At 45.1% G+C, this 27,973-nt stretch overlaps 2 protein-coding genes across 4 annotated transcripts; both read left to right on the forward strand.

Annotated features, from left to right (window-relative positions):
• The first annotated feature begins 96 nt into the window (after window positions 1-96).
• On the forward strand, window positions 97-9,037 carry ccdc62 (coiled-coil domain containing 62). Of its 2 annotated transcripts, XM_021602906.3 has the most exons (13): window positions 97-490; window positions 806-846; window positions 1,009-1,179; window positions 1,508-1,697; window positions 1,985-2,151; window positions 2,296-2,397; window positions 4,471-4,642; window positions 4,747-4,848; window positions 5,288-5,376; window positions 5,747-5,847; window positions 7,449-7,608; window positions 7,742-8,020; window positions 8,213-9,037. In XM_021602906.3, the coding sequence occupies exons 1-13, from the start codon at window positions 418-420 to the stop codon at window positions 8,279-8,281; spliced, it is 1,716 nt and encodes a 571-aa protein (XP_021458581.3). In that variant the 5' UTR covers window positions 97-417; the 3' UTR covers window positions 8,282-9,037. The 2 variants fall into 2 exon arrangements, with proteins under 2 accessions (XP_021458581.3, XP_036833426.2); XM_036977531.2 differs by lacking the exons at window positions 97-490; window positions 806-846 and having other exon boundaries at window positions 1,053-1,186.
• Window positions 8,722-26,312, forward strand: hip1ra (huntingtin interacting protein 1 related a). 2 transcript variants are annotated; one of them, XM_090234849.1, is made up of 32 exons: window positions 8,722-8,839; window positions 15,014-15,077; window positions 15,340-15,482; window positions 15,674-15,730; window positions 16,019-16,099; window positions 16,296-16,372; window positions 16,526-16,587; window positions 16,675-16,815; window positions 16,923-16,980; window positions 17,073-17,148; window positions 17,268-17,396; window positions 17,511-17,566; window positions 17,685-17,775; window positions 17,893-18,076; window positions 18,151-18,239; window positions 18,311-18,427; window positions 18,602-18,703; window positions 18,841-19,035; window positions 19,161-19,271; window positions 19,378-19,572; window positions 19,699-19,933; window positions 20,020-20,127; window positions 20,204-20,340; window positions 20,490-20,600; window positions 20,680-20,738; window positions 21,004-21,097; window positions 21,234-21,334; window positions 21,518-21,623; window positions 21,718-21,841; window positions 24,672-24,733; window positions 24,918-25,577; window positions 25,761-26,312. In XM_090234849.1, exons 1-32 carry the CDS (start codon window positions 8,828-8,830, stop codon window positions 25,827-25,829), a joined length of 3,906 nt encoding a protein of 1,301 aa, XP_090090975.1. In that variant the 5' UTR covers window positions 8,722-8,827; the 3' UTR covers window positions 25,830-26,312. The 2 variants fall into 2 exon arrangements, with proteins under 2 accessions (XP_090090975.1, XP_021458580.3); XM_021602905.3 differs by lacking the exon at window positions 8,722-8,839 and adding an exon at window positions 9,362-9,557.
• The last annotated feature ends 1,661 nt before the right edge of the window (window positions 26,313-27,973 follow it).

Here is a 27,973-nt window from a genome sequence, read left to right on the forward strand (position 1 = left end):
CGATCTATTGGAAAATAAAGTAAAATATATCTTATATAGAACTCCTAATATGATTTTATTTTGACGTTATACGATAGGCATTCACGTGTGTGCCTTGACATCCACTCCTCCGCGGCCATCACAACAAGTGATTTGAAAATGTGCAAACGTTCAACAGGAATTTAATGCTAGGCTAGCTGGATATTTCCATTTCCAAATTAACATAGTGTGAGATAATTGTGGAGTAATCCATTTTATTTGATTATGCTCTGCATTTTGTTGTCAAATTATTTATGTAAATGGTTCCATGATTTAATAGCAGACAATGATCATGAGATGCCCATCTAAATCTGTTGAACGTTAGCGTAGTTAGCTAGCGTTAAGGTTAATCAGAACTGTAACAGTACAAGTTACAAAAACCGCCATGACTGAGTGGAGATGGACCAAGGCAGTAGAAGAACATTCAATCCAAATGGAGGATCTGGACACTCATCATCACACAGCTATTTTGGTGTGTGTGTGTCTCATCACAGTTATTCTGGTGTCGAGATAGCCGATTCAACTCCACGATTTACGATGGAGTTGAGCGGCGACTAGTGTGGGCGGACTGGAGTTACGACATCACATACAATTACGTTTTTATTAAGAACTACTGATTTCAGCACCCACAGAATAGCATGCAGTTACATAGGACAATGTCTCCCGTCTGCCCACACTAGTCGCCGCTCAACTCCATTGTAAATCGTGGAGTTGAATTGAGTCGGCTATGTCTGAGAAAGCTGGCAGTAACTGTATTTTAAACAAAAACGTGTATTTGTGTTTTCAGTCACTCCATGTGATCCCTGGCACAGCACACCGGTGAAAAAGGTAATAGTGAGCAAATCACTGTTATTGGACCTGCTATATTTCATCCCTAAAATGTTTGGAAAACTAATTTTATACGTTTTTATTTTGTCTTGCCTTGGTTAGGCTACTAGTCTAGTCAAATGAGAAATTCTAACATGAATGGCAATGGCTCCATTTTTGCAGAAGAATGTAGGAGCTTCTATCGAGGAGCCTTCCCTAGTGTCCACCTCAGCTCAGAGTGAGGGACAGAAGATGGCCAGCCAGTCAGCCAGAAGTCCCCCAAGCCTCAGTCCCACAGGAAGCCTCTACACCCAACCCCCCTCCCTGTCTCTACCCCTCCTACAGGACAGAATGGTGGGAGGTGCTGCTTTTTACACAACACATAAAGCCAAATGGAACACGCTGCTTATGTTCTCCTTTGTTACATCATTGTATCCTCGATAGAATCACAGAATGCAGAATAGAATGTTAATGATATTAAGGTGTAATTGCCCATGGTAGCTAATGACTGGTTGATAAAATGTGAAACTATTACTATGAGCTAGCAAGGCTACCATTATAGGTAGCAGGTCAGTACTGGTACTCTCTACATGTTTGTGGAGGTGTGTGTGTGCATACTTACTCACTCCTGTATTTACATTTGGGTATGTGTCTGTCTGTCTGTGTGTGTGTGTTATAATAGCCTCTTGGTGAGATGGAGAGTGCCACCATCCAAAGGCAGAGGCGGGAGCTGCAGCTGCTGATTTGTGAACTGAAAGACCGGGACCAGGAGCTCAACACCATGGCTGCTGCCCACCACAAGCAGCTCACTGCCTGGGAACAAGACCGCCAGAGAGTCCTGACCCTGGAGCAGAGGTGTGCTCGCCTGGAGGGTGAGAGAGGGGACACAGGCCTCAAATGAACACAAAATATTCCATTCATCATCTGTGTGTGTACATTCCCAAAAATAACCTCAATGATGGGTAGTTACATTCATACTTAAATGGTGAATTGCATCCTCTGTATTATTTTATGATGTTTGCTTTGAATACGACAGGTCTGGGAATTGCATTGATAAGGTCTCTGGTGTTTATGCGTATGCATGCATGCATGCTGTGTGTGTGTTTTTGCTTGTATGTGTATCAATCTGTGTGTCATAATGTGTGTTTGCTTGTCTTAGATGAGCTTCAGAAGCGTAATGAGGTGATCAGAGCTGTAACTAAGAGGGTTCATGTCGTGGAGGCCCGGGAGAAGGAAGGCCACAGGGAGCTCAACTCTACCCAGCAACAGCTGCTCGAGCTAGGGAAGAAACAGCAGTACACCAGCCAACACTGTCACGACCTGAAGGTACAAGCACACACACACACAGCCAATTTGGTGTTGTACTGATGTGGTTATTTACAGTCCATGTTTCCGGTGTTGTGTTCTTAAACAGGACTGTAAAATAAAGGGTTTCTGGTGTTGTGTTGTTTTGTCTCCCCCCGCCACCAGGAGAAGAACCAAAGTCTGAACTCCACAGTGATGTCTTTGTCAGCCCAGCTGGGCTCTCTGCAAGTCAGAGGGGAGGAGCTCAGCACCATGCTCAGACTCAAGGTAGGCTTGCTTTCTTTAACCTTTGTCTCTAACTCTGATTACCCTGTAATAGAGTAGTAAGGCCATGCAGTTACAGACATGCTAGTCTCTCACGACAGCCTATCTGATTTGGTTCTGGGTGCCGAGATTCAGGGGCGTAACTTTGGTTTTAGAAGGGAGGGACCTACATTATTATTTTTTTAATCCAGTAAGATAAACACTCCAAACAGCCTACCTGACCGCTTGGAGGTGTCCACATTGGTCCTAAAGCACACCGTTCCCTCATTTGGTATCACATTCCAATGATAAAACTGGGGGGCACAAAAATGCAATTTCAAATTAACTTTGGGTGAAAGTGACGCCCCTGCCGAGATTACAGACATGCAGACTGTAAATTGCACAGTGGTTATCATAAGTGTTCACCCCCCCCTTGGATTTTTTTCACATTTTGATGCGTGACAAAGTGAGATTGAAGTGGATTTAGGGTATGATTTTTTTTGTCATCGATCTACACAAAATACTCCATAATATCAAAGTGAAAAGAAAATTCTAGAAAGGTTAACAAATGAATACAAATTGAATAACTCAAATATCATGTTTGCCAAATGATTTACTCGTTTTGATTAGGCAAGACTAAATTAGTTCAGAAGGAACATTTGGCTTAACAAATTGCATAATAAGTTACATAGACTCACTTTGTGTGAAATAATAGGGGTTGATATGATTTATGAATGACTACCCATTCGTCTGTCCCGCATACACACATCTGTAAGGTCCCTTAGTCAAGTATTGAATTTCAAGCACTGATTCAACTACAAAGACCAGAAAGCTTTTCAAAAGCCTCATGAAGAAGGGCAGTGATTGGTAGTTAGGTAACAAGTTAATAATTATGCTGTGGATGATGTACTAAACCTCCCAGACACAACGGACAGAAAGGAAACTGCTCAAGGAGGCATTGGTGACTTTAAAACAGCTACATAGTTCAATGGCTGTGAAGGGAGAAAATTGATGATGGATCAACAACATTGTAGTTACTCCACAATAATGACCCAAATGACAGAGTGAAAAGAAAATTACAAATATACAGTGCCTTCAGAAGGTATTCACACCCCTTGACTTTTTCCACATTTTGTTGTGTTACAAAGTGGGATTAAAATGGATTTAATTGTCATTTTTGTATCAATGATCTACACAAAAAACTCTGGCAAAGTATAAGAAAAATTCGAACATTTGTAAACAAAATGTTAACATAAATATTCAATCTTAATATTCAACCCCCTTAGTCAATACATGTTAGAATCACCTTTGGCAGCGATTACAGCTGTGAGTCTTTCTGGGTAAGTCTCTAAGAGCTTTTCATATCTGGATTGTGCAACATTTGCCCATTATTCTCTTCAAAATTCTTCAAGCTCTGTCAAATTGGATGTTGACTATTGCTAGACAACAATTTTCAGTTCTTGCCGTATATTTTCAAGCAGATTTAAGTCAAAACTGTATCTTGGCCACTCAGGAACACTCACTGTCTTCTTGGTAATAACTCCAGTGTAGATTTCACCTTGTGTTTTAGGTTATTGTCCTGGTGAAAGATTAATTAATTTCCCAGTGTCTGGTGGAAAGCAGACTGAACCAGGTTTTCCTATAGGATTTTACCTGTGCTTAGCGCCATTCCGTTTTTTTTTTCTTCCTGAAAACTCAGTTCTTACCAGTTCTTAACGATTACAAGCATACCCATAACTTAAAAATCTATGGCAACAACCAATTTGACAGAGAATTAAGAATTTTGAAAAGAATAATGGGCAAATGTTTCACTTAAACAGAAAGGTTCCCAGCTGTAATCACTACCAAAGGTGATTCTAACATGTATTGACTTATGTAATCAAGATATATTAGTGTTTTATTTTTCATAAATTCTAACATTTGTAAAGAAATTCTCTTCTACTTTGACATTACAGAGTATGTTGTGTAGATTGTTGACAAAAAATTTAAATTAAATCAATTTCAATCCCACTTTGTAACACAACAAAATGTGAAAAAATCCAAGAGGGGTGAATACTTATGATACCCACTGTATATAACCTCTTCTTCCCCCACCAGGACAAGGATGTGACGGAGGCAACCAATCACATCGTAGATCTGTCTGGGCGCCTGCGGGAGATGGAGGGGTCGCTGAAGGAGAGTCACTCACGGGAGGCCAGGGTGCTCAGGGAGGTCGAGGAGCACAAACGGCGATACAGAGAGGTCCGGCACGAGAACACACGGCTCAAAGGTACAGGTTCCAGAGTACATGGCTCAGAGATACAGTACATTACACTGCCCCCTCTCACTACACTGCCCCCTCTCTTTTTCCCTCTCCCTGTGTTGTGGTTGTAGAGGAGTTACAGCAGCAGGTAACAGAGGGCAGTGCCCAGAGAGAGGACATCATCCGTCTGAAGCAGGAAGGACAGCTGCTGCGCAGGGAGCTGGCTCTCTCGGGTACCTCACATTCAACCAAGTTTATTTATATAGGACTTTTGAGTGAACAATTTTCACAAATATGTTTGTCACGGTGTGATTTACAGCAACTTAAACCCCAGCCACCCAAACCCCTGTCTTTTCTGGTACCAACCCATAGAGGCAATGTTTCCCAGTGTAATGACAGGGCCTCCTCTGGAACAGTAGGGAGGATGCCTGTAGTGCTATAGTTCCAGGTCATTGTTTCCCTAAACAGGAACATCTAGTTCCTCTTCCTAATCATTGTTATTCTTATTGACTGTATTAAGATAGATAGACTGGCTGATTGAACCACCCCAGCTTCTCTCGTCTCATTGTGCATTATTTTAGATCGCTTACCAAGAAAATATATTACACATTTCTCCCGAACTATTGATAAGAAGCTGTTGTGACTGCTTTTGACATGGTTCCTGTCTCCCAGGTGAGGGGGAGAGCTGGAAGGATGAGCTGCTGGGATTGGCTCGTTCCAAGCAGGAGCGCACAGAGTCGGAGCTGCACTGTCTACGCCAGGTGTGTCACCTCTTACCTTATCTCTACCTCCACACTTTTTACCCACAGCGCATTGGGCTGGGCTGTCGGTCAGGTTCTACAGCATACCTGTGGAACGTCAGGAATGTTCTCCACCTCGGCTGTTAGACGCTGTCTGTATTGGTGGTGTGTCACATACCTGGGCCCTGACTCAACCCTGACACAGTTAACCTGAAGAGGCTAAGGAGCTGTATTTGGCCCAAAGTTACCCAGACTAAGATTAAATATTGATGTAAATATAAGATATTGGTGTAAATGAATAGTAATTTACACTGGGTCAATCGATGAAAGTATCATTTACCCTGACCTGATATGCATGAAGTGTCCACAATCCTAATTGTGTGTGTTCCAGGTGTGTGAGAACCAGCAGAATGACCTGCAGCTGCTTCAGTTGAACCTGGAGAGCACCCGGGAGGCCCTGAAACAGGCCGAGGGACAGGGGCCACATGGGAGGTGAGCTGGGTGTTTGTGCATGTGTATATTTATTCTACTCAGTTGATGTTGTGCACAGTCTCAGATATTTTGCTGTTGTTTATTTGGCTTTAGAGGAGGTGCTGAAATGGTGTCTCTTACCAGTCAGGGAACAGAGAGAGTAGGAGGGACAGAGAGACGAGCAACAGGGTCAGTCTACAGACAGACTTTAAGCAGAAGAATAGACCACCACCCAAACTGTCCAGAACCCCCCTTCCCCCTCCTTGTCACAGGAGAGAGACAGGCACCCCAACAGGAGGATGAAAGTAGTGTTTCAGTTTTGACCTCTGACCTCACTGACGGTGCAGTAACAACCCGGGACCTCAATGATGCTGTCCCCAGAGAGTTGCTGAGTCACGCAATGGTCCAAGCTAGCAGCGTTAGTGACGGTTTTTCATCGACGAAGAGAGAGAACCAGAACATATCAAACCCCCGTACTCCCAGTTCCTACACCAACCGAGAGTCAAGTCACCAGGAAACAATGACAGGTAGAGAGAGTAGAGAAACCATGGAGACACCAAGCATAGCCGCCGCCACAGGAACGCTTAGTCGAACTCGATCGCCAGGCCAAGCTAGCGTCAACTTCAGCGACTACCTGTCCACTGTTTCAGGAAACCAAGGCACGTATCTTAGGCAACAAGAGCAACAACAACTCACCGAACTCTGCGAACATGAATCAAACTACAGCAGCCAGGAAACACGAAGGAGAGCTAGCAAGGAAACCATGACAACCCGTAGTAGCCTAGCCCCGGGAACCACCACACTGTCGCTGAGCGACCGCATCGCTAGCTACCGCAGCCAAAATAAATCAGCAAGGAGAGAAGGCAGAGGGATACAGAGTCAGAGTGGAGTTAGTGGGAATGAGGGTTCGTTAAACCGCACTGTCGATCAAGTTAGCATTAGCGACAGAGTCCCCAGCTACAGCCGCCAAGGAGCTTCAAGAAAAGAAGGCAGGGGGACCAGGAGTCAGAGTGGAGTAAGTGGGAATTTCAGCGAGAATAACAGCGGGAATGTGGGTCACACTTCTGGTAAAGCTAGCGACGGAGTCTCGAACTACAGCCACCAGGGCACATCAGGAAAAGAATGCAGGGAGTCATTGTGTGAGGATGGAATCGGTACGAATGCCGGCTCCCTGGTGGAGAGGACTGAGTCCCCTGAATGTGGGTGTAGCAGTATGGTTGAGGGACAGACAGGACCTAGCTCCTATAAGACAGCTAGTTGTGGCTGTGGTAGTTTGCCTGAAGTACAGGCAGGGCAGAGCTATGGCTTTGGTAGTATGGTTGACGGACAGACAGGACCCAGCTGTGGGTGTAGATGTATAGCTGAAGGCCAGGAACAGAGTGAACCTAGCCTGTCTGAAGCAGGCAGCTCTGAGACAGGGACAGATGCAGGGATGGAGCTCCTAGCTGTGTTTAATGGAGGACCAGAGGCAGAGGACTCCTCCATATTGCTGGTGGACATCAGCCCTCGTAACACCTGGTAGGGACAGAATATACAGAGAAAGAATGGTACACTCTTTTATATTGACCCCAAATTTGTCTCAGGAATAGTAGGATTGATTGATTGATTGACTGCTTTCCCAGCCAAGGTGATCTCACCTGTGTGTACCTGGATAGCCCCTCCCCTTCCTCACGGAGTAGGAGGAGCCTCGGTCTTGCGAATGACTCCGCCTCTCCAACAACCGCCAATGAACAAGGTGTTGTCAACGGCAACCTGGGAGGTCTTTTTGCAGCTTTAGACAATGTGAGTGGACCACAGCCTGAGAGGAAAAACTCCTGATCTTCATAATTAATTCATAATGTAGAGATAAAGAAAAGTAATTGGCCAGGATTCAGTCTTAAAGTTTAAACATTTTCAATTTTGTCCATTCCCCCAGGAGGACCAGCGTTCCTCCACCAATAATCTACAAAGGCTGCTAGATGAATCTCGTCAGATGGTGGCTAGCCTGGAACGCACAACCCTACAACCTTTATGCCCCTCCCACAGCCCGTCCTCTAACTGTGACGCTATCATCAGCCTCAGCATCGGCCAAAACAGTGGCAACAGTAGCCATGGGAACCACAGTCGTAACTGTGACAGACACAATCACAGCAATCCCGATCACCACCCCAACCAGAGCTCCACCTACACCACAAGACCCAGTCAAACCAGCCGGGTACGTGCTTTCATGTGTTTTATACTATAGATACAATAATTATTCTGACCAAAATACCACAGATCATTTCATACTGTTGGGCCGATTACCATTAAGACATCACATAATACTATGGAAGTGTGGGGTGCAACGTAAGGGTGTGAACTGGTAGTGATTTACAGTGCTCCTCCCATCTCTCATGTTTTCACCCAGCTGGATGGTGATACTCCACCCAGGAACACTCAGCCCTTCCAGAGGAACGAGGAACCTGGGGGGCTATAGAGGGGAGGGACATCTACCTAAACACACCTTCACACACCTGGCCTGGAAAGTCTAGAAGGGGTGATGATGGAGGCTGCAGACTACTCTGTTTTCTACTGTAGCCATTGAGACCGTAGTCACATTGGTATGGCTTTGCCCCCAGTCCCAAACCTATATCAGTCACAATCCAGGAAGTGACACTTTGGGTCAAAGGTGAAATCTCCTCCAATCAGAACCAGGGACAGAGCGATAGCAAGCCAATGAATGAATTAAACTGCTTTTTTAGGAAACCAAAGAAGGACTTACATTTCTTTATGTGAAAAGTTATGTTATGTTATACGATACATGAAACTTTTTAAACTATTGTTTTAACAACATTTAAAACGTGTTTAGTGTTAAATGTCCAATGTCCTGCCCTTCGCAGTCCTGGTCATAAGCTATTTAGGAACCATTTAGTAATATGATTGTGAGATGTGAAACCAGTCATTCAGACCTGTTGAATGGTGCTTCTGGGTTATTGTCATTCCGGTTTCACTGCCTGCAAACCTGCTGGATGGCTCCAATGGGATGACTGATGAGGTAAGAGAGACTGCTGCATTGAAAAGAAACCTGAACCTCACTTTCTCATTAGCAAATTGTTTTTGTATTTTTGATGTCAACATTTTGTAATTAATGTTTTTGTACTCATTACTTTTTATGTAAAATAATTTATATTCAGCTATGCAAATACTAAGAAAAATGTACCACTGCAGTAAACATTTTAATAACCACTTCAAATGCCAGGTCTTATGTGATTTTGATAACATGATGAATGAAAAATACGATTAATACTTGCTTCTTGTTTTTTTACATATACAATTTTGTTACGTAAAATATCGGAGAAAAACCTGTAATGGAATGAAGATTGCGCAAAAGATTACGCGCAGGAATGCACAGTGCGTTGCGCAAAAATAAACGACCTCAGCATATAATTTAGAGAATAAATAATGTCCATTCATTAATACAGTATTTCCACCTGTAATTTGCTACTACTATCATTCACTCTGTCACTGATCGGAGAAGGTATTGATACACCGGTTTGCGCGTCGCGTGATTCTGACGTGCCATCCCCATTGTAGATTGACAACCCAGAGCAGACAGGTATCGGCAAACTGCCAGGGTGGGACAGCAACTAGACGGGTATTTCATCCCAGTAGATTACACCGGCAAAATGAGCTCGAGTAAACCGAAAAACAAAAGCGAGAATAAAACAGAGAAGCAATTGGCTGCGGAGAAAGAACAGTTTGGAAAACTACAGGTAAACTTAAATCCAACCTTTTTTTGTTTTAGAAAAAAAAAGTTCCCTCATTTACATATTTATTTTAAATCAACGATTATTTAGGATTGTGTCTGTGTCAAGGTTGTATGGTGATTAGTGTGTGAACATATCTTTGGATAATGTATTTCTGTGACAACATACACATATCTGTTTTTATTTCAGTATTAATTGTGTTATAATGAGTACATTTTAGTCAGATAAAGATAAAAAACTTACTCCAGAAACATCTGTATCATGAAAATCATTTCAACAACAGATATATTTTTTACAGTCCAACTTCTTCAAAAGGAACTGGGAAAACCTTTGGAGTTATAACAATGTAGTACACTTATTTTTGACCACATATATGTAAAAAGAAAATTTAAAAAATTGTGACAATTTCCTCATGCCATGCCTCACTTTGAACACAACTATTCTTCGAGTTCTGCCTATCAATAGTATGTGCTGTGTCTCTCATTGTCCCATTGTTCTCAAAGGTGTACAGTACCGGTCAAAAGTTTGGACTATTTTTACTATTTACTACATTGTAGAATAATAATGAAGACATCAAAACTATGAAATAACATATGGAATTGGGTAGTAACCAAAAAAGTGTTATACAAAGTTATACAGATTTTTCAAAGTAGCCACCCTTTGTCTTGATGACACTTTTGGCATTCTCTCAACCAGCTTCACCTGGAATGCTGTTCCAACAGTCTTTAAATCAAATTTTATTTGTCACATACACATGGTTAGCAGATGTTAATGCGAGTGTAGCGAAATGCTTGTGCTTCTAGTTCCGACAATGCAGTAATAATCAACCAGTAATCTAACCTAACAATTTCACAATAACTACCTTATACATAAAAGTGTAAAGGGATGGAGAATATGTACATAAAGATATATGAATGAGTGATGGTACAGAACGGCATAGGCAAGATGCAGTAGATGGTATCGAGTACAGTGTATATACATATGAGATGAGTAATGTAGGGTATGTAAACATATAAAAGTGGCATTGTTTAAAGTGGCTAGTGATACATGTATTACATAAATATGGCAAAATGCAGTAGATGGTATATAGTACAGTATATACATATGAGATGAGTAATGTAGGGTATGTAAACATTCTATTAAGTGCCATTGTTTAAAGTGGCTAGTGATACATTTTTTACATCCATTTTTCCATTATTAAAGTGGCTGGAGTTGAGTCAGTATGTTGGCAGCAGCCACTCAATGTTACTGGTGGCTATTTAACAGTCTGATGGCCTTGAGATAGAAGCTGTTTTTCAGTCTCTCGGTCCCTGCTTTGATGCACCTGTACTGACCTCGCCTTCTGGATGATAGCGGGGTGAACAGGCAGTGGCTCGGGTGGTTGTTGTACTTGATGATCTTTATGGCCTTCCTGTGACATCGGGTGGTGTAGGTGTCCTGGAGGGAAGGTAGTTTGCCCCCGGTGATGCGTTGTGCAGACCTCACTGCCCTCTGGAGAGCCTTATGGTTGAGGGCGGAGCAGTTGCCGTACCAGGCGGTGATACAGCCCGACAGGATGCTCTCGATTGTGCATCTGTAAAAGTTTGAGAGCTTTTGGTGACAAGCCGAATTTCTGCTGCTCCGCCTTCACCACTCTGTCTGTGTGGGTGGACCAATTCAGTTTGTCCATGATGTGTACGCTGAGGAACTTAAAACTTACTACCCTCTCCACTACTGTCCCGTCGATGTGGACAGGGGGGTGCTCCCTCTGCTGTTTCCTGAAGTCCACGATCATCTCCTTTGTTTTGTTGACGTTGAGTGTGAGGTTATTTTCCTGACACCACACTCCGAGGGCCCTCACCTCCTCCCGGTAGGCCGTCTCGTCGTTGTTGGTAATCAAGCCTACCACTGTAGTGTCATCTGCAAACTTGATGATTGAGTTGGAGGCGTGCATGGCCATGCAGTCGTGGGTGAACAGGGAGTACAGGAGAGGGCTCAGAACGCACCCTTGTGGGGCCCCAGTGTTGAGGATCAGCGGGGTGGAGATGTTGTTACCTACTCTCACCACCTGGGGGTGGCCCGCCAGGAAGTCCAGTACCCAGTTGCACAGGGCGGGGTTGAGACCCAGGGTCTCGAGCTTGATGACGAATTTGGAGGGTACTATGGTGTTAAATGGTGTTAAATGCTGAGCTGTAGTCGATGAACAGCATTTTCACATAGGTATTCCTCTTGTCCAGATGGGTTAGGGCAGTGTGCAGTGTGGTTGCGATTGAATCGTCTGTGGACCTATTTGGGCAGTAAGCACATTGGAGTGGGTCTAGGGTGTCAGGTAGGGTGGAGTTGATGTGGTCCTTGACTAGTCTCTCAAAGCACTTCATGATGACGGAAGTGAGTGCTACAGGGCGGTAGTCATTTAGCTCAGTTACCTTAGCTTTCTTGGGAACAGGACCAATGGTGGCCCTCTTGAAGCATGTGGGAACAGCAGACTGGGATAAGGATTGATTGAATATGTCCCTAAAGCACACCAGCCAGCTGGTCTGCGCACTGAGCATGCTCTGAGGACGCGGCTGTGGATGCAGTCTGGGCCTGCAGCCCTGCGAGGGTTAACACGTTTAGATGTTTACTCACGTCGGCTGCAGTGAAGGAGAGTCCGCAGGTTTTGGTAGCGGACCGTGTCAGTGGCACTGTATTGTCCTCAAAGCGAGCAAAGAAGTTGTTTAGGGCCCCCCGGGTGGCGCAGTGGTTAAGGGTGCTGTACTGCAGCGCCAGCTGTGCCATCAGAGTCCCTGGGTTCGCGCCCAGGCTCTGTCATAACCGGCCGCGACCGGGAGGTCCGTGGGGCGATGCACAATTGGCCTAGCGTCATCTGGGTTAGGGAGGGATTGGTCGGTAGGGATGTCCTTGTCTCATCGCGCACCAGTGACTCCTGTGGCGGGCTGGGCGCAGTGCGTGCTAACCAAGGTTGCCAGGTGCACGGTGTTTCCTCCGACACATTGGTGCAGCTGGCTTCCGGGTTGGATGCGCGCTGTGTTAAGAAGCAGTGCGGCTTGGTTGGGTTGTGTATCGGACTTTCAACCTTCGTCTCTCCCGAGCCCGTACGGGAGTTGTAGCGATGAGACAAGATAGTAGCTTTGGGGAGAAAAAGGGGTAAAAAAAAACAACAACAAAAAAATGAGTTGTTTAGTCTGTCTGGGAGCAAGACATCCTGGTCTGCGACAGGGCTGGTTTTCTTTCCCAAGCTTATTGGTGTCCTTTAGTAGTGGTTTCTTTGTAGCAATTTGACCTCTGAACAGTTGATGTTGAGTTGTGTCTGTTACTTGAACTCTGTGAACATTTATTTAGGCTGCAATCTGAGGTGCAGTTAACTCGAATTAACTTATCCTCTGCAGCAGAGGTAACTCTGGGTCTTCCTTTGATGTGGCGGTCCTCATGAGAGCCAGTTTCATCTTAGTGCTTGATGGTTTTTGCGACTGTACTTGAAGAAACTTTCAAAGTTCCGTATTGACTGACCTTAATGTCTTAAAGAAATGATGGACTGTTGTTTCTCTTAGCTTATTTGAGCTGTTCTTTCCATAAATGGACTTGGTCTTTTACCAAATAGACCTCTGAACAGTCTTCTGTGTACCCCTCCTACCTTGTCACAACTGATTGGCTCAAATGCATTAAGAAGGAAAGAAATTCCACTAATTTAACTTTTAACAAGGCACACCTGTTAATTGAAGTACATTCCATCTGACTACCTCATGAAGCTGGTTGAGGGAATTCCAAGAGTGTGCAAAGCTGTCATTTTATTTGTACATTTTTTTTTCACCAGGTCGGCCAGTTGAGAACAAGTTCTCATTTACAACTGTGACCTGGCCAAGATAAAGCTAAGCAGTGCGACAAAAAACAACAACACAGAGTTACACATGGGATAAACAAAAGTACAGTCAAAAACAATAGAAACATCGATATACAGTGTGTGCAAATGGAGTAAGGAGGTAAGGCAATAAATAGGCCATAGTAGCAAAGTAATTACAATTTAACAAATTAACACTGGAGTGATAGATGTGCAGATAATGATGTGCAAGTAGAAATACTAGTGTGCAAAAAAAGTAAATAAAAACAATATGGGGATGAGGTAGGTTGTTGGATGGGCTATTTACAGAAGGGCTGCGTACAGCTGCATCGATCTGTGAGCTGCTCTGATAGCTGATGCTTAAAGTTAGTGAGGGAGATATGAGCGATTTTTGCAAATTGTTCCAGTCATTGGCAGCAGAGAACTGTAAGGAAAGGCGGCCAGAGGAGGTGTTGGCTTTGGGGATGACCAGTGAGATATACCTGCTGGAGCGCGTGCTACAGGAGGTAAGGCGGAGCTTTACCTAGCAAAGACTTATAGATGACCTGGAGCCAGTGGGTCTGGCGACGAGAGCATAAAGGTCGCAGTGGTGGGTGTTGAGGCTTTGGTGACAAAACAGATGGCACTGTGATAGACTGCATCCAGTTTGCTGAGTAGAGTGTTGGAGGCTGTTTTGTAAATGATATCGTCGAGGATCGGTAGGATAGTCAGCTTTGTTTGTAAAATTGGAAGCCGATTCTAGATTTAATTTTGGATTTGAGATGCTTAACATGAGTCTGAAATGAGAGTTTACAGTCTAGCTAGACACCTAGGTATTTGTAGTTGTCCACATGTCAGAACCGTCCCGAGTAGTGATGCTAGTCGGGCGGGCGGGTGCGGGCAGCGATCGGTTGAAGAGCATGCATTTAGTTTTACTTCCGTTTAAGATCAGTTGGAGGCCACGGAAGGAGTGTTATATGGCATTGAAGCTCGTTTGGAGGTTTGTTAACACAGTGTCCAAAGAAGGGCCAGATGTATACAGAAAGGGGTTGTCTGCGTAGAAGTGGATCAAGGAATCACCCGCAGCAAGAGCAACATCATTGATATATACAGAGAAAAGGGTCAGCCCGAGAATTGAACCCTGTGGTACCCCCATAGAGGCTGCCAGTGGTCCGGACAACAGGCCCTCCGATTTGACACACTGAACTCTATCTGAGAAGTGAACCAGGCGAGGCAGTCATTTGAGAAACCAAGGCTGTTGAGTCTGCCGATAAGAATACGGTGATTGACAGAGTTGAAAGCCTTGGCCAGGTCGATGAAGACGGCTGCACAGTACTGTCTTTTGTCGATGGCGGTTATGATATCGTTTAGTACCTTGAGCGTGGCAACGGGTGGCTACTTTGAAGAATCTCCCATATAAAATATATTTTGATTTTGTTTAAAACATTTTTGGTTACTACAGTACACGATTCCATATGTATTCATTCATAGTTTTGATGTCTTCACTATTATTCTACAATGTAGAAAATAGTCAAATCAAGACAAACCCTTGAATGAGTAGGTGTGTCCAAACCTTTGACGGGTACTGTAGGCAGGTGGTGACTGATTCTCTCCCTGTCACCTCTCCCACTGTCCCCTTTCCTCCCCTCTCCTTTCTTCCACTCAGCTCCACAGCATCAGTAAAAGCATCACCTCCAGTGAGACACCGCTGAAGGAGAAATATGCACGCAGTATCCTTTCCAAACATGTCCTAGACACGCCCTTTAAACACACTCCAACCATCTGGAGAAATGTGTGTGTGAGGCTACCTCTTAAGTATATCCACCATGTTTTGATAACATGTATCATTTACCATTCCTCCCAGGCCTATTCATATTGACACCCATGATTTGAGATGTAATAAATATTTGTTTGTTTCTTGGTCTTGCGGGGGTGTCTGTCTGTCTGGTGTGTTTTATATACATCATTGGTTCCTCCTTGACGACGGTGCCGACATCATCATGGGGACCCATAAGGAGGGCGGAGCCACAACGTTCTGGTCGTTCATCATCAACCTGCCGCTCTCCTCCAACGCCATCATCAGCTGGAAGTTCTGCTACATGCTGCACAAAGTCCTCCGGGACGGGCACCATAACGTTAGTCATCCCATTCATGTCCCCCATACTGCGTTTCTTCTATCTCTTCCTTCATGAGATCTCTTCTCCTCTTCTATCTCTTCCTTCTCTTCTTCCTGCCAAACTTCCCTGTACGTCCAGTGTCACATCTTAGGAGTCTCTCCTTGCTGTAAGGTCCTGTGAGTGACTCCTCTCCCCTGTGTGTTTCTCAGGCTGTGAGAGACTCTCATAGATACAGCAGGAACGTCAAAGACATGGGCGTACTCTGGGTGAGTACTCGTTTGACGCTACCTTTACAGGAGTTGATGACATTGAAACTTAGGACGTATTATGGGGGGCGGTGGTTAGAGCGTTGGGCCAGTAACCGAAAGGTTGCTCGATCGAATCCCCGAGCTGAACAGGTAAAAATCTGTCGTTCTGCCCCTGAACGAGGCAGTTAACCCACTGTTCCAAGGCCGCCATTGTAAATAGGAATGTGTTCTTAACTGTCTTGCCTAGTTAAATAAAGGTACACAAAAAAAATGATGACAATGGATTTTGACCATATGTATTTCCAGGGGAACTTGCATGATAGGTACGGCCATATTGTGTCCCTTTCGGCCAAGTTCCTGTCCCTCAAAATGGACTTCCATGTGAAGGTGAGACCCCGTGCATTGCATACATATACCACCTAGAACATACTGTATCCTTGTGATGACAGTGCCTTCTCTGTACTGGGGGAGGTGCTATTATGTTAACTAATAGTAGATGTAACATCAAAAGTTGTCGTGGGGCCAACACTTTCTCCTGCAGACAAACCTTTCTGGTATTGTACATGCATTCTTTCTTCCCCAGCACAAGGTTATTCCAGGTAACCTGGAGGCCACAGACGAGACGGTGGAGAGAGAGGCAGGAACTGACGTCAACAAAATGTGAGTCAATAGCACCATACTGTACCCCAAAACCTGGGTGCAAATGTCTCTCTCAACACCAAATCAGGGTTTGCTGAGCTGTTTCTGAGGTGAGCTACATTTGCAGGTGATCTCTGTTAAGCTGTTCACTGTAAGGGGTTCTCTTCTCTACAGATTTGATATGACTCATGAGCTGTTAGATTACCTGGATGCTGCTCTGACAATGTCCGAGACAGGTGGGTCTTTCAGCTAAGGCTTTCATTCTCCTTTATGCATTGCTTCTCAGTTGAATGAAGCCATAACCATCCGTGTCTTCCTAACAGTTTGGCGGCAGCTGGATGCCAACGCGGGCAAGTCCACCACTCCGGCCGGACAGTGTCGCCTGGGACCTCTAATTCCTGTTATACTGGACTGCAGCTGGCTCTACCACTTCTCTGTCAAACTACTGTTCAAACTGCACAGCTGTCAGTCACACGCACATACACAAAACCCCAGGCCTGTAGCCCTCTGGATTTCTAAATCTGACCTGTACTCGTCTATTAGACATGTGTGGTCCTGCTCTGTGTTCCAGGTGTTTCAGCTGACTCTCTTCTCGGACACCGGGAGAGATTCCGTGATCTGTTCAACAGGTTTGCCTACACAACTATTGACTGTCTTGTGTGTGTGTGCACCGGTATGCACGGCGTATGGTTTGAGTGATCTCTGCCCTGTTGTCTTCCAGCCTCACAAAGTTATTTGATCGAGCCAGAGAGACGGAGTTCTTCAAAAAGTTTATTCAGATCCCTGACCTGCCAGATGTAAGCCACGTAGTTTGTGTTTGTGGGGAATTGGTCATTCCCACCAATACCTGTTTTCATTTTCTATCTCTGTGTTCCGTATGTTCACTTGTGTGTGTGTGTGTGTGCAACACCTGTAGTCTCCGCCGAACTTCCTGCGTGCCTCTGCGCTGGCGGAGTACGAGCGGCCGGTGGTGGTGATGCCCAATGAGGAGCCTTATGAAGAAGTCGATGCGGCGCCACAGCCAGACTACAGCCAAGCACCACAGGTACGACTGGACACTCTCCCATTACTTTATTTTACACTATGCTATTGAACCTAGTGTTATTTACATGATAATTACCAATTGCCTCATAACTGTCTGCATCCATTTGTTCGACAGCAACCGTACAACATGTTAAGCCAGCTGGGAGCTCCTGATGCTGGATTTGATCAAAGGTAAATGAAAGATCTTCTCTTTTCACTGAGCTAACGTAACACTTGTCTAACCACATTTTTTGAGGAGAAATGATTGTGAAATAATAACCGTTTCTGGTTTGCCTCTGGTATCCCTCAGAAGATCTCCGTCTCCAGCTCTGACGGAGGCAGAGGCTCTGAGGAAGGAGCTGGAGATCATCAAACCAGAGCTGCAGCTCCTCAAAACGGAGGTGTGTGTGTTTGCTTGCATGCGTGTCTCTGTCTATCTGTCTGTGTGCAGGTGTAGGCGTGACTCAGAATGTATGCATGTGTGTGTTTGACCCCTCCTCCCACCCCTCTCTCCCTAGGCTCAGAGGTGTGTGACCCAGCTGAAGTCTCAGGTGAACAGGCTGGAAGCAGAGCTGGAGGACCAGAGGACCCATAAGCAGATGGCTCTGGTGGACAATGAACACCTGCGCATGGAGGTAGGGGCCTTACGACAGGCCACCGCCTCCCTAACAGGGGTACAGGCTGGATACCAGGAGGCTGATGGTGAGTATACACATGGACGGACACACACACACACACACACACACACACCTATTAACCCCGTCCTCCCCCTACAGGTCGAGCCCAGGCAGCTGAGCTGCGTTTTTCTCAGCTCAAAGAGCGACATGCTGAACTGGTCACCAGCCACGCTGATCTACTGAAGAAGGTACAGACACTGCACACTGAGAATTTCTATGCCTTTTGGGAGCTGACACAATATTGTGTGCGTGTGTTCAGAATGCAGAGACAGTCCGGTTCTTGTCCAGCACCCAGCAGAACCAGCAGGAATTGGCCATGGCCAAACAGCAGCTGGCCAGCGAGGTGGACCACCTTCGACAGGCGAATAGACTCAAGGTACTATAACCATTAACCCCTGACCTCTAACCCCTAGAGTTTGTAGCAAATATGGAGCAGGTTCAGGGTCTATTTCTCCAGGATGATTCTTACTCTTGTAGGTTTAACAATTGTTGATGTTTGTCCTTGTGTTTCCTGACTTCTCTGCGTGTTTTCTCTGTCCTGTCTTTGTAGCTGGAGCAGCAGAAGCAGGAGATGGATCGGCTGAACAGAGAGCTGTTGGACCAGAGAGCAGCGTTGGGTGAAGTCCACATTGTCCTGAACAACAAAGAGATGGTAGGCAACAACGACATGGTAGGCTTATTTAGGTAGAAGCACGGGAAAGTGTTTTTCCGTCTCTCAAACTCGACTCTACCCTTTTGTTATTTTGTGTGTCCTTCTTGAACCAATCAGAACTCTTCCCGCTTCCCCAGGCTGGTTCCCAAATGACTGGTGCTCTGCAGGGTCTCCAGCGAGAGAGGGAGGAACTGCTGCGCTGTTTGAGGGAGAAAGAGGGTGAAGTGTCCTCCCTACAGCAGCAGGCTCAGCTCCATCACAGCTCCATGGAGCAGGACAGGGACAGATCAGCCAGAGAGATGGCCAGCCTGAGGCAACAGCTACAGCAACAGGTATGGGCTGTCGACACACTAGACTTGAACTTGAAGTCGAACTTGTGCTGTGTAGTAAGACATTGGAGGACATTCTGATGAATTGACGTGTGTGTGTGTGTGTGTGTGTGTGTGTGAGATTACAGCTGGCTATAAACGCGGAGCAGAGAGTGGAGATTGACAGACTGAAGCGAGAGCTGGAGCAGAGTCGAGCAGAGGTGTCACGTGCCAACAATGCCCTGCAGAACAAGGAGATGGTAGGAACCTGTCTGCTGGTCCCTAGCAAATGGAGGACCTATACTTGTCAGTCCTTGATACAAATAAGGTTGAGAGACATGTTTATGTATCTGTCTCCCCTTTCAGACTGGTTCTCAGATGAACAGTGCCCTGATGGGTCTCCAGATCGAGAAAGAGGGGCTGCTGCGCTCTGTGAGGGAGAAAGATGCTGAGCTGTCCTCTTTATGGCAGCAGGCGCAGCTCCAACGCAGCTCTCTGGAGCAGGACAACGACAGGACATCCAGAGAGATGGACAGTCTGAGACAACAACTACAGCAACGGGTATGGGCTGTGTGTGTGTGTGAAGCAGTTGTGCGTGCATACGTGTCTCTGTGCACACATACGAGCATGCGCGTATAGGTGTGTTAACCTGTAATCTTTCCGGTGTGTGTGTGTGTGTTACTCCAGGCATCTCGTGAGGGTGAGCTGACCAGGAAGCTGCAAGAGGAACAGTTCTGTCTGCTCCAGTGTGCCGTGGTGGAGGCTGAAGGCATCATACTGGACGCTGTGTCCAAACTGGACGACCCCATACACGTACGCTGCACCTGCTCTCCAGATTACCTGGTGAACCGAGCTGAGTTCACCCTGGGTTCTTTGGACAAGATGCAGCAGAGTCACATGGTCTACCTTGGAAATATGGACGGTGTGTAACCACCTTGTGTGTGCGCACGGCATGCGTGTTTGTGTGTGTGTTTGTATAATCTCCTGTCTCTGTCCTGTCTGTCTCAGATGCCAGTGGTCTTCTGAGGGCTGTGACGCAGTTCTCCCATCTAGCTTCTGACACCATCGTCAACGGAGGAGCTACAGCACACAGTGCTCCTACTGACCAGGCCGACCGTAAGAGACACACACTGCACGCACGCAAGCATGCTCACAAACACACACACTCATCCCTTTCGCTCTCTCCCTCTAGGTCTGACTGACAGTTGTAGAGAAGCTTCCACTCACTGTCTGCAGTTCCTACACGAGCTGAAGTCCAGAGCCACGTTACATAGAGCCGACCCTACTACGATACGCTATGTAATGCGACGTATACTCACTATGGGACAGGTACGGACGGGGTCATCACACACGGAGAACTGCAGCTAGTGGAATAAGCATTCCTGTTGAGAGCAACGTTCTGTGGTCAGTGCACTGGCAGCCATTTTGTGTCAATGCAGGATAGGACAGGATGTAATGGAAGTGTATTTCCTGTGTAGGATCTGCGTTTTCAAGGGCAGGATGTTCTAAAAGAGGAGCTGGGGGAAATGGTGGATAAAGAGATGACTGCTACCTCTACTGCAATAGAGGAGGCTGTACTCCGCATGGACGTAAGAACACACACACACACACAGAGCATGTCATTGTTGAGGACGTTCCTCATGTCTTTTCTACCCATGTTGTGAACAGGAGATCCTGAACCAGGCCAGGAGAGACATGTCTGGGGTCAAACTGGAGGTCAACCAGAGGTCAGCGAAACACAGTAGAACATAGAACACAGAACACAATACTACACAATAGTACACAGAACACAAAACACAATAGTACATAGTAGATCACAGAACACAATGGAACACAGAACACAACAGTACACAGTGGATTAACTCAACAATAACTCTGTATTTACTAACTAACGTTATGTGCTGGAGGAGCTATCACTGTAGCTTACAGAGTCAATATGCTTTTTCTCAGTCTCCCTCTCAATTTCTCTCCTCTTCTCTCTCTCCCTCTCAGCATCCTAGGCTCCTGTTCAGACCTAATGAAGGCCATCCACATGCTGGTGACCGCTGCCACTGACCTGCAGAAAGACATTGTGGAAAGCGGCAGAGTGAGTTCTAAATATTACATTTGTGTTTAGAATAGGCTGTACTTCCATACTTATCGACATAGTCAAATAGTGGACCTCCAAAAGGTTGAGCACATCTGTATTAGGCTCTGGGCTCAGTGATGTGTTTTCTCCACAGGGGGCAGCATCAGTGAAGGAGTTCTATGCTAAGAACTCCTGTTGGACTGAAGGCCTCATCTCTGCCTCCAAGTCAGTGGGCTGGGGCGCCACTCAGATGCTGTAAGTACTGACTTGATATACACATTACACACGTATACTATATACAGTGGACTGTTGTTACAGCAGTGATACTAGTCACGTTGTCGTAGGGCTGAATCCCAAAATTGAGATATTTGTGTGTAAAACCCACTTTTTGTCCAAACAAATTGATATATCTTGTTTCCTCTCTCTCCCGGCTGGCAGAGACTCAGCTGACAAGGTGGTAACTAGCGGGGGTAAATACGAGGAGCTCATCGTCTGTTCTCATGAGATCGCTGCTAGTACCGCCCAGCTGGTCGCTGCCTCCAAGGTACAACACATACACACACACAGCTGATTCCGTCTTCATATTCGCTGACTTGACAATGGACCCCTCGTCTCCCCCTGTGTTGCCGTGGCTACAGGTGAAGGCGGACCGCAACAGCAAGAAGCTGTCGACGCTGCAGCAGGCCTCGAGACACGTCAACGACATGGCTGCCATAGTGGTGACCTCCACCAATCACGGACAGAGGCAAATCACTGAGAGAGGTGAAAAGAGGGAGAGGAGGAAGGTAGTCTCGAAAAACCAGACCGTAGGCAACCGTGACTAGGGTCTGGTTTCAACGACGGACTCTCTTGGCAAAGAGGAACTACGTCCAATGCCTACGTTGCTACCTTAGCCACTTAAAATACAAACTAGTAGCTAGCAAGCTGGAGATCACGCCAGTTAGTTTTATTGAGGGCATTTCACACGTGTCTAGTTTGTATCAACTACCTTCCCTAAAGCCACTGCAAAGGTTTTCCTTGCAAACTTTGGTTTCGAATTGTGACATTCTGTTGTCTGTCTGAAGAGTACCCACACAGGAACAATTATTTTCTCTTATCGAAGTTGCCAAAAGAGTCATTGAAACCAGACCATAGTCACTGTTGCCTAGGATTGAGTTTCTGAGACTATATTAATAAGAAATTCACACAAGTAGTACACTGGGCCTTTACTGGTATTAGCAGACCAATATAGACGTCTGCAGCACTGGCAAAACATTTTCAGCATCTCCACTTTGGCAAAAAAAAAGGTAATTGTATAATTTAAGAAGAGTATCTTGCAGGATTCAATAGTTGGAATATTAAGAGTTGTTGCCCTGATCCTTTCTCTGTGATGTCATTCTAATGGAATCCACAAAGTACAAAAGCCTGTCCTCAAACATTTATATCCAAAAGTGCAAAGTTATGGGCAAAACACCCACTTTCTTGATCAAATAACATGGGAAAACAACCACTTTTTTGTGCAGAAGTAATTTACCATCCTTACAAACCACTTAATGTAAATGTACATTACTGTATAGTACATAGGCTGGTCATCTAGGTTTGTACCTGTAGACTTTCCATCACCATGAAGAAAAACAATGACCAATACAGTAATTGAGTACATTGAGACATCAAGTGGTTTATGATGATATGATGTGATGATGTGGCTCAGTTGGTAGAGCATGGTGCTTGCAATGCCTGGATTGTGGGTTCGATTCCCACAGGGGACCCGTATGAAAATATATGCACTCTCTACTGTAAGTACAGAAAAAGTCGGAAGTTTACATACACCTTAGCAAAATACATTTAAAATAAGTTTTTCACAATTCCTAACATTTAATCCTAGTAAAAATGCCCTGTCTTAGGTCAGTTAGGATCACCACTTTATTTTAAGAATGTGAAATGTCAGAATAATAGTAGAGAGAATGATTTTTTTCAGCTTTTATTTCTTTCATCACATTCCCAGTGGGTCAGAAGTTTCAATACACTCAACTAGTATTTGATAGCATTGCCTTTAAATTATTTAACTTGAGTCAAACGTTTTGGGTAGCTTTCCACAAGCTCCCCACAATAAGTTGGGTGAATTTTGACCCATTCCTCCTGACAGAGCTTGTGTAACTGAGTCAGGTTTGTAGGCCTCCTTGCTCGCACACGCTTTTTCAGTTCTGCCCACAAATGTTCAATAGGATTTAGGTCAGGGCTTTGTGATGGCCACTCCAATACCTTGACTTTGTTGTCCTTAAGCCATTTTGCCACAACTTTGGAAGTTTGCTTGGGGTCATTGTCCATTTGGAAGACCTATTTGCGACCAAGCTTTAATGTCTGGAGATGTTGCTTCAACATATCCACATAATTTTCCTCCCTCATGATGCCATCTATTTTGTGAAGTGCACCAGTCCCTCCTGCAGAAAAGCACCCTCATAACATGATGCTGCCACCCCCGTGCTTGACGGTTGGGATGGTGTTCTTCGGCTTGCAAGCGTCCCCCTTTTTCTTCCAAACATAACGATGGTCATTATGGCCAAACAGTTCTATATTTGTTTCATCAGACCAGGGGACATTTCTCCAAAAAGTACGATCTTTGTCCCCATGTGCAGTTGCAAACCGTAGTCTGGCTTTTTTATGGCGGTTTTGGAGCAGTGGCTTCTTCCTTGCTGAGCGGCCTTTCAGGTTATGTCGATATAGGACTTTCTGTGGATATAGATACTTTTGTACCTGTTTCCTCCAACATCTTCACAAGGTCCTTTGCTGTTGTTCTGGGATTGATTTGCGTTTTTCGCACCAAAAATACGTTCATCTCTAGGAGACAGAATGTCTCTCCTTCCTGAGCGGTATGACGGTGCGTGGTCCCATGGTGTTTATACTTGTGTACTATTATTGTTTGTACAGATGAATGTGGTACCTTCAGGTGTTTGGGAATTGCTCCCAAGGATGAACCAGACTTGTAGAGGTCTTTGCTGATTTCTTTTGATTTTCCCATGATGTCAAGCAAAGAGGCACTGAGTTTGAAGGTAGGCCTTGAAATACCTCCACAGGTACACCTCCAATTGACTCAAATGATGTCAATTAGCCTATCAGAAGCTTCTAAAGCCGTGACATCAATTTCTGGAATTTTCCAAGCTGTTTAAAGGCACAGTCAACTTAGTGTATGTAAACTTCTGACCCACTGGAATTGTGATACAGTGAATTATAAGTGAAATAATCTGTCTGTAAACAATTGTTGGAAAATTACTTGTGTCATGCACAAAGTAGATGTCCTAACCGACTAGACAAAACTATAGTTTGTTAACAAGAAATTTGTGGAGTGGTTGAAAAACGAGTTTTAATGACTCCAACCTAAGTGTATGTAAACTTCCGGCTTCAACTGTAGCTGTGGATAAGAACGTCTACTAGTTCTGTATTAGTGGACAGATATAGACATCTTCAGTAAGGGCATCATTTTTTCTTCAGCACCCCCACCGCCAAACTACTTCCTGCAGCTATGGGGTGGAGGATTGTATAAAATAAATGTTGTATAATGGTTTGGGTGTATTGTACCCCTGAGTTCTGAGTCCTTGTCCTCGCTTCTCTCCAGAACCCATGGACTTCTCAGGCATCTCCCTGATCAAAGTGAAGACTCAAGAGATTGAGTCTCAGGTATGTCATTGCAGCAGCTTGTACTGCTCTGCCTACTCTGCCTACAGCCACTTATAGCTGTTTGTGTATGTTTTGTGTGTATGTTTTTGTGTGTGTGTGTGTGGGGCCAGGGACATATTATTCCATGTGACCAACTGGATGTGTGTGTAGGTGAACGTCCTCTTCTCCATTCTCGGTGCTGTAGGTGAAGGTGTTGGAGCTAGAGAATCAGCTGGAACAGGAGAGAGTTCGTCTGGGAGAGCTGAGGAAGAAACACTACCAGCTGTCTGAGACTGGTACAACCGACGGGGGGGAGGTGGAGGTGGAGGTGGAGGGGGGAGACGGGGACGATGGGGGAGACAGCTTCCCACCCCCTCCCCCTCCAACCCTCTTACCAGCCTCCACCCTGCTGCCCCAGCCCTACCTAAACACACAGCCCTTCTCACAGACACAACCCGACTCACAACTATCAGCTCAGTCCTACTCACCACCCAAGTCCTACTCACACACTCAACCCTATTCACAAACAAAGCCTTACTCTGAACCTGAATCCTACTCACAACCTGCAACGCAATCCTACTCACCACCCCAATCCTACTCATCATCCCAAACCCAATCTTACTTACCACCTCAATCGTATTCTCAAACCCAATCCTACTCACCTCCCCAAACATACTCTCAAAGCCAGCCGTATGTAAACACCAATCCCTTCTCCCAACCCCCGCCTCTGTCCCAGCCTCTGTCCCCACCTCTGTCCCAGCCCGAGTCCCTTCCCCTTCCAAATAACTCAGTAGAACTCGCCAAGCCAACCCACACTTCAAAGAAACCTTCCATCTTCCAGAAAACAGGAACCCTGTTTAGTAAGGTAAGAATCATTATTACCGGCTGTCGTATTGATCATCCTCGTCACAGGCATTAAGGTTATAGGTATACGAACAGAACAAGGGCCTAGGGCCTAAGGATAGAAGTGATTGTATTGGAGCCAGGTTGACTTCCCATAAGGATGGAATTGTGATGTCATTGGTGGTCTGTTTTTCCTCTGTTGCAGTTCCGAAGAGGTGAGGCTGGAACAGAGGAATCCAGCGTCCGGAATGTTAGAATCCCAAATCCAGAATGAGAAGATTCTACCTGTCTGCATACCTTGTCATGTGAACTACTGTATATTCAGTTTACTCAGTTTACTCCGGTGCAGTGATTGAAGAACAACCCTTTTCAAGATAGCAACTTTATTGTAGTATTTAATATTTCTTAATGTCTTGATACACTATTTGATTACTAAAAAAAAATCTTGGTAAAATAACGGTTAATAATATCATTATTATTACTAACATTATTACTTATTTTAAGAATGTGTATTATCTTTCTGTTTGAAAAAGCAGTAATTTCTTACTGACCACTGCAGTGCTTGTAGGAAGAATTGTGTCTAAACCAACATCCCAATGCTTTGTCCAAATGCCGGAAAAATACAACATGGTTAACAACCAATCAACGTACAGCCGCCTATTAATCTTTACATAATATCTCTTATGTGAGTATACTTACTTTACATAGATTTGGATATCTGTAACATGTATTGAGATAAACAGACGTTTTAAATGAATATCAACCTTTCCATTTGTCCTACAGTGTAGATTTAGTCTTTGACAGGAGAGATGACCAATGGGGCTTTATTGCGACTGGGATTGACCCCTGGGCTGAAGTATGGATAGAGCGTGTCAGCAAAGTTGCAGCCCATGTAACAGTAGATATGGCGTCGAGCTACCAGGTCACAAAACCACACCCGGCCTTGTTCGTAGTCTATGTATACCCCAACCTTCGAGGGTCTGTGGGTCAAGAGAGAGGAACAATTTGATTTGATTTGATTTCCCCATTGAAGTTGGTGGCGACGCCAAACTGCAGTCAGGTCAAGACCCCGGTGAGGACGACGAGCACGCAGATGAGCTTTCCTGAGATGTTTCTGACAGTTTGTGCAAAAAATCTTTGGTTGTACAAACCCACAGTCTCGTCAGCTGTCCGGATGGCTGGTCTCTGATGATCCCGCAGGTGAAGAAGCCGGATGTGGAGGTCCTGGGCTGTGGTCTGTGGTTGTGATGCCGGTTGGAAGTACTGTGAAATTCTCTAAAACGATATTGGAGGCGGCATATGGTAGAGAAATTAACATTAAATTATCTGGCAACAACTCTGGTGGACATTCCTGCAGTCAGCATGCCAATTGCACACTCCCTCAAAACTTGTGGCATCTGTGGCATTGTGTTGTGTGACAAAAATACACATTTTAAAGTGGCCTTTTATTGTCCCTGGGCACGTGCATGTGCCCAGGGACCATGACCTTCCAGACGCCCTCATTGATTTTATTAGTAAATCTCACTCATATATCATATTAACATGGCATAGGTCATGGCAAAATGTGTAGAATTGCAGGAATTTAGCTGTAAAACGGCAACCCCCCCCCAACCAAATCTCGCTTAGGGTCCCCAAAAGGCTAAAGTCGGGCTCTGGTTGGAAGATCCATTTGTGGCCAAGTTCAGCTTCCTGGCTGAGGTCACCAGGTTTTTAGCTAAAATATCCAGTAAACTTCATGATGCCATTGACCTTAACAAGGGCCCCAGGACCAGTGGAAACAAAATAGCCCCATAACATCAAAGATCCACCACCATATTTTACAGTTGGGATTAGGTATTTTCTGCATTGTTCTTTCAAGGTCAAACACCGCTGGTGTGCGTGACCAAATACCTTTATTTTCGTGCCATATGACCATAGCACTGGTTCCAATCAATCCAAGGGCCAATGACGTTTAACAAACTCCAGGCAGTGCTATGATCAGATTACATGAAAATAGAGCTCTTTGGCCACACACTAATGGTGGGTTTGGCCTTCAAAAGAACAATGCATATGCAGGAAATACCTACTTCCTACTGTAAAATATGGTGATGGATCTTTGATGTTATGGGGCTGTTTTGTTTCCACTGGTCCTGGGGCCCTTGTTAAGGTCAACAGTATCATGAACTTTACCAAGTACCAGGACTAAATTGGCCAAAAACATGTTTGCCAGGAGGCTGAACCTTGGCCGAAAGTGAATCTTCCAGCAAGACAATAACCCCAAGCAAAGAACAAGATGGCCCGCACACTCTTTAAACTTCCAATTCACCGCTTTATTGACTACGTTTCGATCCATATAAACATATATATTAGATTCTGTAACTACTACATGTGCCCATCTCATTGCTATCAAATTATTAGAGATACACAAGTTGTTTTTGA

Source organism: Oncorhynchus mykiss, chromosome 5 (genome assembly GCF_057628025.1).
Source record: "Oncorhynchus mykiss isolate SJ-2025 chromosome 5, ASM5762802v1, whole genome shotgun sequence".
Classification (NCBI taxonomy): domain Eukaryota; kingdom Metazoa; phylum Chordata; class Actinopteri; order Salmoniformes; family Salmonidae; genus Oncorhynchus; species Oncorhynchus mykiss.

Excerpts from the sequence above, each read along its gene's own strand:
- ccdc62 (XM_021602906.3), top strand. The coding sequence starts at position 418 with ATGGACCAAGGCAGTAGAAGAACATTCAATCCAAATGGAGGATCTGGA. Across the intron at positions 1,698-1,984 it reads GAGGTGTGCTCGCCTGGAGG|ATGAGCTTCAGAAGCGTAAT; the intron begins GTGAGAGAGGGG and ends TGCTTGTCTTAG. Across the intron at positions 5,377-5,746 it reads AGCTGCACTGTCTACGCCAG|GTGTGTGAGAACCAGCAGAA; the intron begins GTGTGTCACCTC and ends TGTGTGTTCCAG.
- hip1ra (XM_021602905.3), top strand. The coding sequence starts at position 9,471 with ATGAGCTCGAGTAAACCGAAAAACAAAAGCGAGAATAAAACAGAGAAG. Across the intron at positions 16,816-16,922 it reads ACTGTTCAAACTGCACAGCT|GTGTTTCAGCTGACTCTCTT; the intron begins GTCAGTCACACG and ends TCTGTGTTCCAG. Across the intron at positions 20,601-20,679 it reads AGGCTGTACTCCGCATGGAC|GAGATCCTGAACCAGGCCAG; the intron begins GTAAGAACACAC and ends TGTTGTGAACAG.